This window comes from Trichomonas vaginalis, chromosome IV (assembly GCF_026262505.1).
Source record: "Trichomonas vaginalis G3 chromosome IV, whole genome shotgun sequence".
Classification (NCBI taxonomy): domain Eukaryota; phylum Parabasalia; order Trichomonadida; family Trichomonadidae; genus Trichomonas; species Trichomonas vaginalis.
The window spans coordinates 6,183,658-6,204,159 of NC_067206.1; the positions used below are offsets into that span (position 1 = coordinate 6,183,658).

The following is a 20,502-nucleotide window of genomic DNA, read 5'->3' on the forward strand; positions in this document are numbered from 1 at the left end:
GTAATTATAAATATAAAAAGGAAGAGAATTCCATAAAATAATGATAAATATGAAAAGAAAGAGAATATTTTGTTTGTTAACATCAGCACCATGTTCAACTAGGAATTTCACAATTTCCATTGAATTAGCTCTAATTGCAGTACAAAGAAGGCATTCATTAAAGTAAAGAGAATTTTATTATAATTTGATAGATATTAAAAGAATAAGAATTTCATAAAACAATGAAAGATATGATAAGAAAGAGAATTTTATAAAACAATGATATATATTAAAAGAAAGAGAACTTTATAAAAAATGATAGATATAAAAAGAAAGAGAATCCAATAAAATAATGATATATATGAAAAGAAAGGTAATTTCATAAAATAATGATAGATATAAAAAGAAAGAGAATGGAATAAAATAATGATAAATATAAAAAGAAAGATAATTTTATAAAACAATATTAAATATAAAAAGAAGGAGAATCCAATAAAATAATGATAGATATGAAAAGAAAGAAAATGTCATAAAATAATGATAGATATGAAAAGAAAGATAATAATATAAATCAATGTTAAATATTAAAAGAAGGAGAATCAAATAAAATAATGATAGATACCAAAAGAAAGGTAATTTCATAAAACAATGATAGATATGAAAAGAAAGAGAACGCCATAATATAATGAGAAATATGAAAAGAAAGTGAATTTTATAAAACAATATTAAATATATAAAAAAAGATAATATAATAAAATAATGATAGATATAAAATGAAAGAGAACACCATAAAATATTGATAAATATGAAAAGAAAGGGAATGATTTGTTTGTTAACATTAGCACCATGTTCAACTAGGAATTTCACAATTTCCATTGAATTAGATTTGATTGCAATACTAAGTGGACATTCATTAAAATAGAGAGAATTTCATTAAAAATTGAGAAATATGAAAAGAAAGAGAATGTTATAAGATAATGATAAATATAAAAAGAAATATAATATAACAAAACAATGATAGATATGAAAAGAAAGATAATATAATAAAACAATGATGTTGCATACTAAGTTCAGTCAACGATAGAAATTGAGTGGAAATTAATCGTCGAGGAAGTACGATTATGTAAAGTAAAAAAATGTTGTGGGATTTTTTATATTATATATTATTTTATAATAAAATTTTTTTGAGTCATTTTAAGAAGCACATATAATTTTTTGAATTTAAAAATTAAAGTAGTGTCAAACGAATTTATCACTTAATTTAATACTCAGATTTCTTAAAATTAATGAAAAAAAGGTTTTCTGAGAACTTTTGAGAATGGTTTTCAAATTCCATTATTGAAAATATATAGGTATTGTATGAAATTCAAACTCTATATTTATTAAAATTCTAAATTTTTAATAAAATAACTTTTCAGAGGAATATGATTTTGAATGGTTGATTAATAAGTATAAAAATGTCTACGATTTTAAGGAGGGAATTGTTCCTTATGAGGTATACATCATAACTATATACCTCATAAGGAACAATTCCCTCTTGATAGCTGGGAAACTTTCTCTGAATAACTTATCATTTGGAGAAAGTTTCCCAGCTATCTATTAGAAACTAAAGGCTGTGAGGCACCAATATATAATCAGTGCCTCATAGCCTTTAGTTTCTTATTAAAAACGAGAAACTTGTTCGAAATGATAAACAATTTCGAACAAGTTTTCTCGTTTTAAGGAGGGAATTGTTCCTTATGAGGTATACATCATAACTATATACCTCATAAGGAACAATTCCCTCTTGATATCCTGGATATTTTTGAATATATTTTTTTAATTAAAGTTCTCAAAAGTATTATCAAAAGTGATTTTTTAAAAATATCTCCAATTAATTAACTAATTAAAAGTATTATATTTTTAAAATTAAATAGTTTTTCAATTTTTTGAAGGAATTGAGATACTTCCCACGACAATAAAATTGAGAGGTTTACATTATGACTGATCTTAGCATGCAACAATGATAGATATGAAAAGAAAGAGGATCCAATAAAACAATGATAGATATGGAAAGAAAGAAAATTTCATAAAACAATGATAGATATGAAAACTAAGAGAATGATTCGTATGTTAACATTAGCACCATGTTCAACTAGGAATTTCACAATTTCCAGTGATTTAGCTTTGATTGCAATACTAAGTGGACATTCATTAAAATAGAGAGAATTTCATTAAAAATTGAGAAATATGAAAAGAAAGAGAATGTTATAAGATAATGATAAATATAAAAAGAAATATAATATAACAAAACAATGATAGATATGAAAAGAAAGAGAATTTTATAAAAAAATGATAGATATGGAAAGAAAGAGAATTACATTAAACAATGATAGATATGAAAAAGAAGATAATATCATAAACCAATGTTAAATATTAAAAAAAGGAGAATGTTATAACATAATAATAAATATGAAAAGAAAGATAATTTTAAAAAACAATGATAGATATAAAAAGAAAGATAATATAATAAAACAATGAAAGATATGAAAAGAAAGATAATATAATAAAACAATGGTAGATATGAAAAGAAAGAGAATGTTATAAAATAATGATAAATATAAAAAGAAATATAATATAACAAAACAATGATAGATATGAAAAGAAAGAGAATAAGAATCATGTTAACATCTGCACCATGTTCAATTAAGAATTTCACAATTTCCATTGAATTAGATTTGATTGCAATACTAAGGGGGCATTCATTAATATAGAGAAAATTCTATAAAGCAATTATGAATCTAAAAAGAAGGACAATGTGATGAAATAATGATAAATATAAAAAGGAAGAAAATACCAAAAAAACAATGATAAATATGAAAAAAGAGAGAATTTTCTTAATTAATGAAAAATATGTAAAGAAAGAGAACACCATAAAATAATGAGAAATATAAAATGAAAGAGAACACCATAAAATATTGATAAATATGAAAAGAAAGGGAATGATTTGTTTGTTAACATTAGCACCATGTTCAACTAGGAATTTCACAATTTCCATTGAATTAGATTTGATTGCAATACTAAGTGGACATTCATTAAAATAGAGAGAATTTCATTAAAAATTGATAGATATGAAAAGAAAGAGAATGCCAAAAAATAATGATAGATATGAAAAGAAAGAGGATCCAATAAAACAATGATAGATATGAAAAGAAAGAGAATGCCAAAAAATAATGATAGATATAAAAAGAAAGAGAATGATTTGTTTGTTAACATTAGCACCATGTTCAACTAGGAATTTCACAATTTCCAGTGATTTAGCTTTGATTGCAATACTAAGTGGACATTCATTAAAATAGAGAGAATTTCATTAAAAATTGATAGATATGAAAAGAAAGAGAATGCCAAAAAATAATGATAGATATGAAAAGAAAGAGATTATAAATATCGTCGATATATTCTCCATTGGAGAGTAAATAAGAGGCAACATCATAATTTCCGAAAAACATACTTTCTGCTATTGAATAAGGAGTTTGGCTAAAATTTGATTTAAGGTAGTCAGCAATTTCATAGTTTCGATATTTCAATGCTGTATTTATCATTTTATCAAATGATAAACCATCTTCTATCATTTGCATAAAAATGTCTTTATTTCCGCCTTGAACAGCATACATTTCGGAGCTTTCAGTGTATTTAGCTCCTAAAATTTTCAAGTAATTGAAACACAATTCCGATCCATATTTAATTGCACAATTAAGGGGTGTGATTTCATAATTTATTTTCTTATTAATGTCAAGATTTGGGAATTTGCTCTTAAGATTATCAACTTTATCCCATGCAATATAGTATAATGGAGATTCTGTTGGATATAAATTGAGAATTTCTTCTTCTTTCTTTGTAGGACTGAAATATTCAAATTTGAAACCTTAATAATGTAGAAGGGTGGTTAATTTCATGTTCTCTGGTTTGATGATGCATGAGAATTCGTTTAATATCTTTTCGTAAAGTTCTGCTAATAATTTAATATTTTTATCACGAAGTTGTGAAATAATATCAATCAAGCGAAGTGACATTTTGATGGATATTTTGTTATTTATAATGAATTCTATAATATTTGAAGAAATTTGTAAAATATTATTGGAATTGACACCCCAAATCATTTTTGATGCTTGATTAGGGTATTCGAATACTTCAATTAGCTTGATATCAATAAAATCACATCCGGTTTCATATTTTGATTGCTCAGAACTTGACATGCTTTATAAAATTTTTGGCTGTGACACTTTTTCCAATGTAAAATTAAGTTTTTAATAATTTTTTTGAGTTATCTGATCTAGAAATTAGATTCATAGTTAATTCACATTTCTGCTATATGGAATACTCAATTCGATCAAAGAATGGAAATGAAATTTATACTATACTGTCAGTTATTTTGAATGGATACTACGGCTTTACTGGGCTATATTTAATTTTCATGGACCTAACTGGGCTATATAAAAAAATATCGACCCCAATAATTCGATTTGTATATTATACCCTATATAAGTACTTTGCATAATATATTAATTGAATGAAATGAAACTTAGAGAATAATAAGTGATTTGCCCCAATAAAATCGTCTCTTTTGGAAATACACAAATCTAAAAAAAAATGGAATGTTATATAATTAAGATAGATAATATATCTTTAAATAAATATAAACATACAATATATAAAAACAAATAAATAATAAATAAAAATTATTCGTAATAATCTAGTTTCCATTTCTGGAAGAAGTTCTGTAGCATCTCAATCAAAGATCTCATTGTCTGCGGGGAGAGAGTTGCGAAATCAACAGTTGGAACAGGGTCAGGTAATTCGATTTTTTCATTTTCTTCAATAATTTTGACAATTTTCTTCACAATTCTCAATGATTTCTTTTCATCGAGTTGCGAATGTGCCTTGTCAATGTTATTCAAGAACAGTGTCATCTCTTCATTCGTCAATGGCTGACTCATCATCTGTTTCGCGTTTGGATTCTTCGGAGGCCTTCCTGGTCCTGGTCTTTTCGGTTTGACTTCGACGTCTTTGTTCTTCTTCGACTTCCCAGGCGGTCTTCCTCTTTTCCGCACTGGTGGGGAGTCGTCGCTGAAGTCATCGGAGTAGTCGTTCGTGTCCCAGTCATCGGAACTCTCGAGTTCGTATGTGTCGTCTTTCAATTTGAACTTTTTGCCTTTTTGGGACGTTTTGGCTGCTTTCTGAGGCTGAATAACATGAGAAACGGGTTGTGGAGTGGAATCATCACTGAAACTATCCAATGATTCCTCTTTTTCTTCAATTTCTCTTTGAAAAGTGTCACTTTTTCTGATTTCATCTTTCTTTTCATCTTTTTGAGGAGAAACAGGTGAAACAGGCGATTGCTGCTGTTTTTCATCTCTCTTGTAGTACATGTTGACGGCGGCGTGGACTCCTTTCCCTCCCATTGTTGATTTGCCCCTTGTTTTGCCTCTTCCCGCAGAACTGGACGAGGAACTAACAGTTGTGGTCGAGACAGGTGGAGGAGGAGGTGGAATTGAAGGGGGAGAATCTGATGAATCTGAATCGTTGGCATTAGACTCATCTTCGTCATCTGCATCGTCATCGTTGGCTGAGAACTGGAAGTTTGTGTCCTTTTTGGCCGCTGAAGGAGTAATAAAATAAAGATCTTCGTCATCTTCGTCGTCAATGGCTTTTTTGACTGGTTCTGGCTTCTTTGGCTGGGTCTGTGGACCTTTCATGGCTTTGGTTGGGTTATTCGATGGAGTTTGCTTGGATTGATACAAATTCGAAGAAGAAATAGCTGTTGGAGGAGGAACTGATGGAGTTGTTGGCTTGGGAGTGGTTTGTGCTGTTGGAATTTGCCTTGGAGGAGCTTTTTGGCCAACATTTCTTTGGGATGAAGAATTTGAAGTGGAAGGAGTTGTTGGATTTGAAGCGGGCTGCTGGGCAAAGTATGATGATGGTTGGATTGTTGGAACAGGAGGTCTTTTGCCTGGAATTGTTTGGATTGTTGATGGATTTTCTTTCTTTTCAGTTCCGAAGCTGTTTTGGAATGCAGAAGGAGGCAAACTCGCACTTTGATTAACTTTCTGTGCTGTATTTGCTGTTTGTGGCTGTTGTTGTGGAGATAATCTTGGAACATTGTTTTTGACATTCATTGGCTGATCAAATTGGGAAGAATTAGTTGTAACAGGTGATTTAGCGGTGGAAGGAGCGAAAGAAGGAGGTCTTTTCCCTGCAAATTGTGGATTTGCAGAAGATTTCGTTGGAGCTACAGTTTGGGACAGAGAATTCATCGTGTTTGAACTGGAACCAGTCATTGGAACAGTTGTATTTTGGTAAGAATTCGAAGATTGTTTGGAATAACTCACATTTGAGGAATTTTGTTGTTTCGGAGCAGCAGGAGTTGGTTTGTTCTGCATATAAGATGTATTAGAAGTGGAGTTATTGTAAGTTGTTGACTGATTTTGTGTTGAATAAAGATTTTGGTTCTGGAAAGAAGAAGTTGATGAATTGGATGTCTGGTTCTGGTAACTGGAGCTATAACTATCGTTGCTTTGGTAAGGAGAAGCGTTTTGGATGCTGAATGGAGACTTTATTTCAGGAGGAAGAGGTGGTTGACCTGAAAATGACGATTTCGGCTGTGAAACATTATTTGATTGAGAATTGTATAGGTTCTGGCTCTGTCCGGTGAAGTTTTGCTGATTATAATTTGAGAAGTTGTTGAGTTGCTGGTTGTTGTAGGTTGTATTCGAATAAGAACTCTGATACGATGGCTGTTGTTTGGTTTGTGTTGTCAAATTTGTCGAAGTGGAAAATTGACTTGAATTTGGAAGATTTTGAGAGGAATTATTGGAGGGAATTGAATATGATGACTGAATCTGACTTTTTGTAGTTGCTGGAGTTGTTTGGTTCATTTGATAATTTTGTTGAATTTGATTTGGGAAATTTGATTGGTTTAAAGAGTTCTGTGCATTACTTGTTTGACTAGATGCATATGGAGATTGCATTTGGCCGGAAAATGTTGTTTGATTTTGAGAATTTGTTTGATTTGTAAAATTAATTTGGTTTTGAGGCACAGAACTAACATTTGAAGTAGATGAATAAGTTGTTTGCATCTTATTAGGGATGTTCGTCATGTTCTTATTGATTGTTGACTGATTTGAATAATTTGACTGAATTTGACTTGAAAAATTCATTTGGTTCTGAGTTTTAGAGGTGGTTTGTGTTGAATATGGTGACTGGACCTGATTAGTAAACGTTGTTTGGTTGTTTGAACCGGAAATTTGGTTTGAATAAGGAGATTGAACTTGGTTTGCAAAATTTGATTGAGGAGTTGCAGCAGATGATTGGTTGGAGTATGGACTTTGTACTTTGTTTGAAAAATTCACTTGATTCGTTGAAGAACTCGAATTTTGGCTTGAAAAAGAATTTTGAACTTGGTTTGGGAAATTGAGTTGATTCAATTGTTGGAACATGGCCTGATTTTGAATAGAAAATGAGTTTTGCTGTGAATTTTGATTTTGATACGAATTTTGTGTAGAAAAAGTACTGTTCTTCTGGTTATTGGTATAAGACTGAGTTGTTTGTTGACTTGGATAGCTGCTTTGGTACTGAAATTGTGTCTGAAGCTGATTATAGTTTGAATTTGTTGTTGAACTTTGGAGTTGAGATGTATTTTGTAGCTGGTTGATGTTACTGTTCGATCCAGAATGAGGTAATGGGCTTTGTGTCATAAATTGAGACTGATTCTGGATTTGGTATGAATTTGAGTAGTTTCTTTGATTCTGAGTAGCTGATGTTGATGTCTGGTAGCTGGAGCTCTGAATACCTATAGGACTTTTCATTTCAAAGCCTTGATTTTGAGAATTATAATTTTGCATAAAATTCATCGAGTTTTGTGTACTATTTGTTGGCATACTATACGAAGATGCCGATTGTTGCATCATTGGCTGCTGATTGGCCGCATTTTGTGAAGAATTCGTATTTAAATTTCGAGAAATTTGGGAATTCGATGTAAACTGGTTTACATTTGATGTTTGTAATTGATTCTGATAAGAATTTTGGCTTTGGCTGAAAAATGAATTTTGATTTGTCAAATTCGAGCTGTTTAGCGTAGAATTTTTAGAATAAAGGTCATTTGATACATTGGAATACGAATTCTGGACATTTGATGGCTTTGAAGCGCTATAATTCGAATCATTGTTGAAATACGAAGTTTGAGATGGATACGATGGCTGGTATGTATTGTAAGATTGTTGTTGTTGTGCCATGTTCATTTGGCTCTGGTATGAAGTATTTGAGGAAATTTGATTTGAATTTTTGTTGTAAGAGCTAATTGTGCTGACAGGAGTCATCAGACTATCATCCTTGTAAAAGTCATCGGTAATTTCTTTGTTCTTTTGCTGTTTTTCGTCAATTTGGAAGAAAGACGTTTGTTGTTGCGAATTTTCTTGATTATTAGTATTTTCTTGCTTTGAATTTCTATTAGGAAGTCCTTTCGATGCTGTTCGTTTGTAAATCTTTACAGGAGAAGTAGGAGAATATTGATTTTGCGAATCTTCCATTTTTTGAGGCATTGTAGATGCCTGCTTTGGCATAAATGGTGTGTGATCGTATTGTTCTATTGGTTGTTGTATAGATGTTTGGTATTTCGGTACGAAATTTGATTTTGGAACAAAAGTAGGAGATTTTGCAGTAATAAATGGGCATACATAATTATTAGTCATTTGTGTTTGTATAACAGGTATTGAATCACTCATATATTTACGATTTCTTCCTGGATTTTGTTTAGTAGGATTTAATGCCATCAATGTATGGGTAACAAGCATATCAGATCGTAGACTACTAGGCACTTGGTTAAATATTTCATTAAACTTTTGCCAATACTGTTCAATCTCTGCATTTAAGTCCGAATTTTTAATTAAATTCCAATATTTATTTACTTTTCGTTCAGTATATATAGCCAGATAGCCGTAAAAGCCAACTTCTCGTCTGTTAATACGATCATCATATAATTCATTCGATCTTTGATGTATAATTTTAATATTATTGATTAGAATGCGTAAATCTCTAAATAAATCATCTAACGTTGAATATTTACCTAATCTAATGAAGTTTTGGACATCATCTAGTCCTATAGCCTTCTCGAAAATTTGTGGATAATTAATAATGAAAAAATTATACATAGAATTACTATTTCGACTGAGCAAAGATCCTAGTGGAGACTGTTTCAGCTTTAAAAGAAGCTCTTCTACTAATGGATTTGCAAAGTCTCGAACAAAAAACATTATTTTCCTCTTACGGTATGAATTTTTTTTTACAATTTGTCAGTTTGAAAAATGCACGAAGAGCATATATTATTATTTTTATCAAACTAAAAATTTACTGACGGCAAAATTTTTAAATTCAAAACCTTCTTGATTTGTGAGTAGAAAAATGGCCTAATTTAAGTGGGGGGCATTATGATCATAAACACATTCGAAATCTGTTAAAGACAATATCTATGAGAGGATTGTGAATGACAGCTCCCCTTTTTTTAGAGGGAAAAAAATCCTGACAATCTCACAAATCAAAAAATTTTCCAGTTTTTTTTTTTTCAAATAAAAAATTTAGATGTGGTATTTGGTGCCATTGATTTTAAATTTGAGTGTATATATTAATACAGTATGATGTCGATGAATAAAAGCAATAATCAAGAAAATAATTTGTGAATTTCACGGTGAGATGTGTATAACAGACTCAAAATGTATGCAACATTGATAAAAGTATTTCATGAAGGTTATATATAATTTCTTCATCAATTGATATTATATATAAACTTGAAATCATATTCTTCGCGTCTTTCTCTCAAAATTTGAGTGAAATGAAAGGTTTACACGCGAATAATATGATTTCAAGTTTATAGTTAGTTATAGCATATAGAATTTAGTAAATTTAATGAACAAAAAGGAAAATATAAAATAGATTAAACAATATTAATTGATTCATTTTGAACACTTCTATCTCCATCAGACTTGTGGCATATATTTTCAAGTGGAAGGAATAAATAAACAATAACTAAAGCAATGAAAATTAAAACAAGTAAAACTAAAGCAATTATCAATCCTTTGTTGCTGCTTCTTTTAGCACCATTGCTTGTAACCCACTTAAAATCATCTGTCAATTCTTCATCAGTGCAATTTCCCTGCCTGACATCAGTTTCAAACATATCAGCGTAATGATAGTTATCACCTGCATATGAATAGTTTGCTGTTCCATTAAACAAGTAATAATCACCGCTGTAGCAAGCTGCAAAAACTTTTTTCAGCGATGTAATATCAATACTCTGAACTGAAGAAGGAATAATAAGTCTTGCTGCAGAAATTCCTTCATAGAAACTACCTGTTGGAGTTTCTATAACATACATATTATTGTTCAATGTCTGATCTTGGATGTTCTTTATTCCATCTGGAATTTCATATAACTCAGGAAGAGCTCCAATTGTGCAAATCAATGTTTTGGTAATTTTAGAGTAAAGTGCCTGTGATTTTATTTCAAAATATGGATTCGAACTTTCAATTGTTATTTTAAGTTTTGGAGAGTTTTTGAAAGCTGATGAATCAATATATTTCACATTGTTTGGAATAGAAATAGATTCGACATAAGAATTTCCGAAAGCATATTCGCATATTCTAATTACTTTTTTACCAATTGTCACTGATTCCAAACTTGTTGTGTTATAAAACGCATGATCTCCTATCTGATAACAAGTATCTGGAATAGTGAGAGAAACAATTCCTGTATTTGCAAATGTGTACGATTCAATGGTCGTTGTTGTATTTAAGAATGAAACGTCCTTTAATTTGTAGCAATTATTGAAACAAGATTCCAATAGTGATGTAACACTTGGACATGAAAATGTCTTCAGTGAATAACAATTCCTGAAAGCATGTTGTCGAATGATTGATATTGGGAAAGGAAATGTTACAGTTTCAAGTTTATAGTCATTCTGAAATGATGAGTATCCGATTTCACTTACATAAACAGAGCATGAAAATTCTTTTAATCCGCTCATCTGGCTAAAAGTATTTGTGGTTATTTTTGAGCTGTTGAAATTTTTAATTGTTATTTTTTCTGGATAATCACAAAACGTGAATGCATATTGTTCCAAAACTACATGGTCACTATCAATAATAATTTCTTTCAATGATGTTGTAATTGAAGTGCAGCCTATTCCAAGATGATTTATATTCTTTGGAACTGTGTATGTTGACTTTGAATACGTAGGCAAAATTGCAAAGAAATAATCATATCCTGTGAGAACATCATCTTTCACTTTGAACATTTTGTTTTCTTCATCAATTACGAATTTTAGTTTCTTGGAAGTATTTATTACATTTGTTCCATCAAACCAAATTGTATCTTTGTTGAATATGATCTTTTCAAGATTCTTGCACCCGCAAAATGCAAAATCCATATTTTTGAATTTACCAAACGTCACAGATTTTAATTCAGAATTTTCGAAAGCATATTTATATGTACCAACATTTGAAAGATCAACATGTTCAATTGGACCTGTTTTAGCGAATGATCTTTCTCCAAACCTTTCAACGGATTGAGTAATAGTTACTGATTTCAAACTACTGCAGCATGCAAAACAAAAATCTGGAACACTTGAAGTTGAAATCGTCAAATCAGTCATGCTTGTACATCCTTGGAAAAGTCCCTGACATTGAGAAATATCAGCAGATACTTTGATAGTTTTGATACTTGTGCATCCTATAAATGAATACTTACCAGGAGTCCATGATGCTGGAAGTGATTCTATATTGATTTTGAAACAGTATGCAAATGCATAGTCTCCAATTGTTAATTTCGTTTGTGGCAAAGTTATTGATAAAACATCGCAATAAGCAAATGCATAATTTGATATTGTAGTAAGATCTTTTGGTAAATCAAATGATGGAAGAATCTTGCAGTTGCAAAAAGCATAATCGGAAATTGTGTTAGCGTTAGGAATAATTACGGATTCAAGAGCAACGCAGTCTTTAGCAAATCCTTTCCCAATTATATTTGTATTGATAATAACTTTCTTTATGTAACTTGATCCATTAACAACACCAAATGATTTTGTCATATCATAATTGAAGCTGGAAGGAATTTCTATGCTTTCAAGGTTTGTGGCTTCAAAACATCTGCCTGATAATGTTGTTGGTGATTGTGAAAAAGTGACTGAATTGATTCTCGAGTAGGAGAAAGCGCCGATGCCAATTTTTGTAAGAGATTTTGGAAAAGTAATTGAAAGGTTACCAGTGAACCCAAAAGCATAATCTCCGATTTCAATGTATTTTGCACCAGATATATCTACGTATTCAAGTGAAAAACAATAACTTGCAAAATTATTTGGAATTCTTTCAACTAAAGGAAGAACGATCTTTTTGAGATTGTGGCAACCATGGAAGAATGGACCTGATGCATATTTAACGTTTGACATTTCAATTTCGGATAATCCAGATTGAGAAAATCCACGTCCGCTGATTTTTTGGACACTTGTTCCAAAATCAACTCTTTTTAACATCTGGTTATTCTCAACTGCAAAAGACATTTCAGAACTGGCCTTTCGTGTAACAACAAATTCTTCATTCAGATCCCACGGAAAATCTGTTGTGTAAATACTACCTTCCTCAAATGCAAAAACAACTTTTTTAACGTTTTTTCTGATAATTTCAAGTCGAGAGTTAAATATATCTGTCCCGATATCTTTAATGGTTGTTGCTGTATATGTATCGCCTTCAATAACGAACTCGTTAAGAATTGGCGATTTATCAAGGAGGAAATGAAATGTAATAGAAGAACGAAGCATAATTTAGTTATAAAACTCTTATATTCAATTTTGAATGACACTTGAAAAATTCAATAGATGTAAAATTAATGTCGGGCTTGATTTTTCGAGAATTCAGCTATATACATAAAATAAAATGAATTCTTCTCAATTCAAAAATTGAAAATCCGATGATAAGTATATTTGGAATTTTTTGTATATTATTATTTATACTTTTTTTAATCTGATCAAATTGAATTCTGTGTTTTTCAGAACTTATTGTCCAGCGCAATTTGTCCATCTATTGTTTCCTAAAAACTCAGTATTGAGATGACACACTTGTTTTCATTTAAAAACTTTAAATTGGCAACATGTCAATAAAATTCGGTTCGGAATTTAACATTTGAATTTGTTCCCAATTTCATGTTTCGTTCTTATGCATTCGTGTCCACTCTTTTAGCTCGTAACGTAAAAACAAGCCGCTACACTATAGATGGTTCCACGATCACTATTGATACAGATAAAGATTATAATTCAATAACATATAAAAAATCTGAAGAACTTCATACATCTGGGGTTACTAAAGCTATTATTACGGTCAATGGATGGACAAATAAAGCATTAGATTCAAATCCTCTGTTTTATTATATGCAAGAAGTAACATTTCAAGGCAATGATAATATTTCAGTTGGTCCATTATTTAGTAGTAATCTATTCATACGCAGTGTTTCATTTAAAACACCGAATATTGAAAAAATTTCAGATTATTGTTTTTCAAATTCATCAATTGAAAATGTTGATATTGCCCTTGTAAAAAACATCGGTTTGGGATGCTTTATTGGTTGCACAAACCTTAAAGAAATTAATTCTCCAAAACTTCAAATTATCCCTGAAAATTTCGCAAGTTTTTGTTTCAGTTTAACAACTGTTGATATATCAGGAGCCACACAAATAAATGATTATGCTTTTGCATATTCTGGAGTCACGACAATCACACTTCCCCAAACAATAAACTTAATTGGTTTTGGTGCATTCAAATGTTCATCACTTTCCAGTATCACATTTCCAAACACTGTCACAGGAGGTAGCTTAACTATCTGTGAACTTGCTTTTCTTTCTACTCCTCTTGAATCAGTCAATATCCCTGAATATGTTCAGTTTAAAGATGACGAGATTTCGAATGAAGGATATTTCAGTGAATCTCTCAATCTCAAAACAATAAATATTTTTTCAAGAGACATTCCAGCAGACTTTGCAAGGAACTGTTTGAATTTAGAAACACTTACTGCTCCTAATTGTTTATCTATTGGTGATTTCGCATTTTTACATTGTGAATCTCTTGAAACTATCACATTGAGTTCGAATATTGCAAGTTTTGGTAAAGCAGCATTTGCTTATTGCTATAAAATGAACTATCAATTACCAAACAATGCAATTTCTATTGGTGATTATTCATTTATATATTGCAATAATCTCAAACAAGAAGTAGCATATAATTTGTGGACATTAGGAAAGAATTCATTCACTGGTTGCAGCGGAATTACACAACTCAGACTTAATTGTTCTTTGAATAAAGGAAACAGAGGTGTTTATCAAAATTGTTATAACCTGAAAACTCTTTTAGTAGAGACTATATATGTTCCACGATATTGTTTTGCTTTTTGTTTAGCTCTTACAAAAGTCGATTTCGCTATAAATTCTACAGTATGTGACTTTTATTCATTTTTGCATACTGGTCCTATTGAATATATCAACACATCGCTAGTATTTTCTCTCAACTATGCATTCATGTATTCACAAGTCAAAACAGTTTATTGTTATGGATTGAACAATAATAACAATTCAAATTTGGCATTTGCGCATGATAAAGCACTTACATTAGCAGTAATTTGCTATGATGCAGCATTAAGTTTTCCCGCTGTTGCTTTCATTAATTGCACAAATATCCACTTTGAGTTTCGTGTAAATACACGTTTTAAAATTGTAGATAATGCTATTTGTTATGTAGATGATTATGATGACAAGTATCTATTCATATTTCTTCCTGAATTTGATCGAAAGACAGTGGAAATTAGTGACACAAAGTATTATAGTTTGGAAGATTTCTTCTTAGGAGCGAATACTAATATTGAGAAATTAATTATTGATCAGCCTGAAATTCTATTACAAAATAACGCATTTTCAAAATGTCTTTCCGTGAAAGAAATCATAATCAAAAGATTTAGAAACAAAGATATTGATTACCTTGCATGTTGGGATTGTTATTCACTTGAAAGAATTGAGTGGCCAGATGAAGGATTCCTTGATATCATGCCTCATTTCTTTCAGGGTTGCACAAGACTCAAATACATTAAAATGCCAACAACATGTAGATCTATTGGTTTCCAGTCATTTCAATATTGTACAGCATTAAATGATTTGGATATTTCACGGGTTGATTTAATTGCATCATATGCTTTTTATGGTTGCTCATCGCTGACAAATATAAAAATATCTAAGACATTAAAATATATCGACACTTGTGCTTTCGGTGGATGTCCTATTAAGTCATTTACTGTCCCAGATACATGTCAATTTATAGACGAATATGCATTTTCGAATATGAAATATCTAAAGAAACTTGAAATAGGAAAAAGTTGTTTATATATCTATCCTAGAATTGTTTATCAATCAAATGTCGAAACCATTATTTTGCCGAAAACGTGTCTTAAAATTGCTGAAGATGCTTTTGATTCTGCTCCTTATGCAAAAGTTTCATTCTCTGGAAAGAGTCCTTATTTCAAAGTCATTGATCATTCTATTGTAGACAAAATTTCTGGAAGATTAATTTGTACATTTGGAGCATTACCATTGGATTACAGTATTCCTGATGGCGTTGAATACATTCCAAGTGGTTCTTTGCGAGGAAACCAATATGTTATTGATTCACCATCTGGTAATTTCCTGAAGGAACCGACAGCAACAATTTTAAGAATTTCAGAAACTGTTAGATATGGCGTTTTTAACTCTCTTAAATGGACATATGCAGCATGTACAAAAGGCTCATACTTCTTTAGCAGCCAATATGGTTCTTCATCTGTTTCAGCAGCTGATTCTAATTATGCAAATCCAATATTATTTAATAATTTTGTTGGCGAAGATGATTGCGACAAATATGCCAAAAATATTCCAAAGGATTATCTTTGGTACCATGAAAATGAAGAAATCAATAATTCTATTCGGAGAAATTTAATCATTTCAATTGTTTTCTTTTGTATTTTCATTGTTGCTATTATTGTTTTATATTTTCTATATCCAAGTACTCATTTCATGCCTAAATTGTGTGGAAAAACTAAAGAGGCTAAAAATGACTTGGAATGAAATAAACACTGTTTACTATTTTAATATAATAGAAGTATATTTTTTGTTGAAAATATAGGAAGGTCTCAAAAAAATCCAAACGCGAAACTATTGATAAACAAGCCATTGACTAACGAAGAGATGGAATCCTTCTTCAAAAGCACTGACAACTGATGAAATGAATGCGATTTGAAAATAAAAATGACAAAATTAATAAAGGAAATCGAATTACCGCAGCCCACTCCAACAATTGACTCACTAACTCTATCTCCCAGATAAATCTATCTTGAATGAGGTGGTTCAGGACTTGTTCTAGAATTTGAAGCTGAGATTCAAGAAATTTAGAAAGTTTTCAAAGGATAGCATATAATTCTTTGATAATTTGTAATTTATAAATTTTTTGCTATAAATTTATAACTGTTTCTGTTCGATTCATTAGACTACGGGATTGAAATTTAATTTTCCATTCATGGGTTAGTCTATAACGCTTTAGGTACCAACTTTGCGGATCGAAGATCCGCAAAGTTGGTACCTTCCATTTTTTTATTAAAAAGTATGTTATTATATGGGAAAAATTAGAGATTTCGATCTCAAAATTTAAAATCTGGTTATTTTGGATTCTTTCGCTTTGGGAGGGCGCTTCGCGCCCTCCCAAAGCGATAAAAGTTCGAAAACAAGGATCTGAGAAAATCTGATATCAGAAAAAATGACTTTGGGTATGATAAATATCACTTTTACAATTGATACAAATTATATTGCACATTATTTTGTAATTTTATATTTTCAAAATTTTCGGATTTTAATTTTGATTTAGATCTAAATTTTATTCGATTTTATGAATGCATCTCTCAATTTATTAAAACGGTTTTTGTTTTCTCAAATTTTTTTCAATTTGAGAAAACAAAAACATTTTTAGATGAAGTGTTATAAAATTCTGAACCAGACTTAATATTTATTGTTGCAACGAAGTACCTCAACTCATAGGTCTTTACCATGAATGTCTGTCTCTAGAATTTCTCAATTTATCTTTGCGTTCAATATTTAAATTTACATTCTTACGAAATTCCACAACCTACCACCTCCACACTAACGCGATCGTTAACATCGACCAATCTATCAAATATAAACATACATTATTGCTTTATAATATGAAATTTTTAATAAATTGACAAGAAATAAGCTATATCAAGCATTAAGATATAGATAAACTATTTGTTCAAACTTTTTCGATTATTTACGAATTAACTGAATGCTTTTTAGGGTTTGATTCTGATATAAAATTTTAAAATCTCTTTATTTTTTTTGAATTACACTTCTCATTTGTAATATCTTATTTCATGGATTTAAGACCTTTAAGAGAATAACAAATTTCAACTTAATCATAACAGACTTGTTATTAAATTGCAATCTTGCATCGATAAATTGGGTTAATAATTTAGTGTTGTCGCAATATCTCAAATAACTCTGTTTGATTTTACAGATCTTTTTGCTTGACTTAAAATTATGTGATATATTCAATGAACCATAGTGCCTATTTATAAGTCAGTATCAGTATATATGATTATATGATTCCAAACTATAAAATGTGATCTTTTGATTATGAATTTCATACGTTGAGAATAATTTTAAGAGAAACAACTTGGAACGTTATGTTATATAGAAATATGTAAAAAGAACTCATAAAGAACACAATTTGTGATAGTCAAGGCTATTTTGAGTTTGTATTTGCACTTGATTCTAGTTTTTTGGGTGTATCTTGATTCATTATCATTACAGCATATGAAAGTTTGATTTTAGCATTATTTGTATGGTAAGCTTCGATAGAATAAATATTTTATGTTGAAAAATAAAAAAGTTAATGTACGATAATTCCTAATAAGAATTATCGAAAAGAGTTTATAAATATTGGTATTCAAAAATTGAAACAAAAGTTTTATTTCGGAGAAATATTTTCACTTCAAAAAAAATTATGTAGTCATTAATGCTGTATGACATCTATTCTAAAAAATCGAATTAAAATAAGGGTTTCGTTTTGCTAAAATTGTCACTTTTATAGCATATTTGTTTTTGGATGTTTTGCGAAACCAAAAAAAAAAAAAAAACTATGATATACAATGTGTGTGTAAAGAAAATACTTTATTTACTAGTTAAAAAATCATTTGGTATTGATCAAGTTATTTTTTCTGGATAAGATATTATATGGATAATTGGATAGAAAATACAATTATATAATCTTGTACCTGGTTTAATTAAGCTAATTGTCATCAGAAACTTGTAATTTTTATGAATTTCAGATTTCCTTTTCATTACTGCTTTTCTTAATAGGTCAAGTTCTTATTTACGTTATAAAGTATGATATTTACAAATATCAAGTTATCGTGTTTTTTGAGAAATTATGAGAAACAAACAAAAATGAAAAAGATAGGAATAGCAATGAATAGTGATGTGGGTATAGAAAATGTAAGAGATATGAATGCAAAGCAATCAGTATTTAGGACATTGACCATAGATTTCGAAAAAAAAATGCTGCATATTGAGCGAAAACTATTATTATATTATAAGGCTGTCATTTAAAGCATAATGAAACTATTCCCTTTTCATTTTAATCGAATAAGATAGTAAAGATTTTTGAATTAGCTAGAAACTGATGAGATGTTTTCACAAATCAGATTTTTAATCTCTATAATGCATAATTCACTCAATATCTCAATTTTGATATTGCGAGATATTTTTGCTATCGGTTTCGCAATTTTGACACAATAGCAAGAGGGTTCTATAAGCATTATTATCAACGTAGAATCTGAATATCATATCAGAAAATGCCGCAAATCTGACATTTACCCGACCAAATAGCAAAAATAATTGAATACTTTTCGCAAAAACTTTAAAAATCGATAAAAATATGAAATATAGATATTAAAGAGACTTTTTATTAGGGCTGTACAAGATTTAAAAAAACATTGCCGGGTTACCGTAGAGGCCTAAAAAAATCGCGCCTCGGCGGCAAGCCGCCTCGGCATTAAGAATGCGCATCTAAATTTTTATATGTCCTTCTTTCTTTTATTTTTCCCTTCCCTTCCTTTTCTTTTTCTTTTTTTCCCTCCTCTTGCTCTCATTTACCTTTTTTTTCCTTTTCTCATCATTTTTCAAAATTTAAAATTTTTATCAAAAATCTTGCCTATAAAAGCAGATTATGGAACCTTTTAATGCCTCTTAATCAATATTATACAGCATAAAGCATATTAAATGAAAGTAATTACGTATAAATTTATTTTATTATCTTATTTATTAATTCTTTAGCATGTATTGTTTAATATTAACTTTTCTGTACATTAAATATGATATCTCCAAAGTATGAATGCCTTGTAACGAAACGAAAACTTAATTTTATGTTGAATATTTGTCACAAACATTAGATTATTAAAATATATGTTGGATATCCCTTAGTATGAGACTTCATGACTCTTGTTGTCTAACGTGAGCTTTGGATTGCAAGCTTGCTACAGCACATAAGTATTCTGTGGTTAAAAAAACCACATGAGCTTTAAAAACTATAAAACCAAAAATAATTGTTATAATTTAAATGAAGAAGTAATTTAAAACGATTTTATTTATGATCAAATTTTATATATTTTTTTGGATCAAATCCATTTTAATAGAATTTATATACTATTCATCTATTAGTAAACACTACCGTATATTATTTTTTAAGCTATCTTATTTTTTGAAATTTTATTCAAATCTTTGGTCGCATGAAGAATTGCATGATAAATAAAAACATTTAATCAAAGTCAATTTTATTTTTCATATTCAAATGGACTGAGTGTTAACATTTAACATTTTTTGCTAATTGTCGTCAAAAATTAGGCGTAAAGCAAAAATTGATATTTAATATGGTTTTATGATAGATAAGCATTATATTCCCACTCATTATATTCGTAAATTTTGAGGTTTATCCTTCGCTTTTAAGATCATTGAATTTGATTTTTATATAAAATAGTTATATATTAGAAAATAATATGAGTTTATATGATATTATTTTTCAGAAGATTTCATTCTATATGCCTATGAAAAGTACTCTCAAAACTAACTTTTCCTAATTATAATTAAATCTAGAATATTGTATTATGCTTAGTATTATTTCATTTTTCTCATTCAATTTAGAATTTACAAATGTCAAAAAATTGAGAGCTGTCACTTTTGATGAATTTCTGTTTATTACAGCATTGTTATTAATAATGAAAAATAAAGCTTATTTCAATGAAAATTGTTCTGCAAATTTATTTCACTTTTGACCTCACTTTTTCCGTAATTCAATTTTTTACTTTTAATATTTTAGATCTTCATAATATCATTTGAAAAATTAACCATATAAAAAAATCAAG

At 29.6% G+C, this 20,502-nt stretch overlaps 3 protein-coding genes across 3 annotated transcripts, besides 3 other annotated features; 1 reads left to right on the plus strand and 2 right to left on the minus strand.

The window, feature by feature from the left end:
- Positions 1 to 4,677: 4,677 nt before the first annotated feature.
- On the minus strand, positions 4,678 to 9,273 carry TVAGG3_0040030 (uncharacterized protein; the record flags this gene model as incomplete). The annotated part of the gene is made up of 1 exon (XM_001323951.2): positions 4,698 to 8,807. The coding sequence occupies one exon, from the start codon at positions 8,805 to 8,807 to the stop codon at positions 4,698 to 4,700; it is 4,110 nt and encodes a 1,369-aa protein (XP_001323986.1).
- Positions 9,274 to 9,943: 670 nt separating this feature from the next.
- Positions 9,944 to 12,820, minus strand: TVAGG3_0040040 (leucine-rich repeats (6 copies)-containing protein; the record flags this gene model as incomplete). Its single annotated transcript, XM_001323952.1, has 1 exon — positions 9,944 to 12,820. The coding sequence occupies one exon, from the start codon at positions 12,818 to 12,820 to the stop codon at positions 9,944 to 9,946; it is 2,877 nt and encodes a 958-aa protein (XP_001323987.1).
- A 381-nt stretch (positions 12,821 to 13,201) lies between these two features.
- Positions 13,202 to 16,138, plus strand: TVAGG3_0040050 (leucine-rich repeats (6 copies)-containing protein; the record flags this gene model as incomplete). Its single annotated transcript, XM_001323953.1, has 1 exon — positions 13,202 to 16,138. The coding sequence occupies one exon, from the start codon at positions 13,202 to 13,204 to the stop codon at positions 16,136 to 16,138; it is 2,937 nt and encodes a 978-aa protein (XP_001323988.1).
- Positions 16,139 to 19,050: 2,912 nt separating this feature from the next.
- Positions 19,051 to 19,242: a mobile genetic element.
- A 1,059-nt stretch (positions 19,243 to 20,301) lies between these two features.
- Positions 20,302 to 20,338: a mobile genetic element.
- Positions 20,302 to 20,338: a terminal%2Cinverted (terminal inverted repeat of Banshee-A3 transposon ID:TVAGG3_0040070).
- Positions 20,339 to 20,502: the final 164 nt, after the last annotated feature.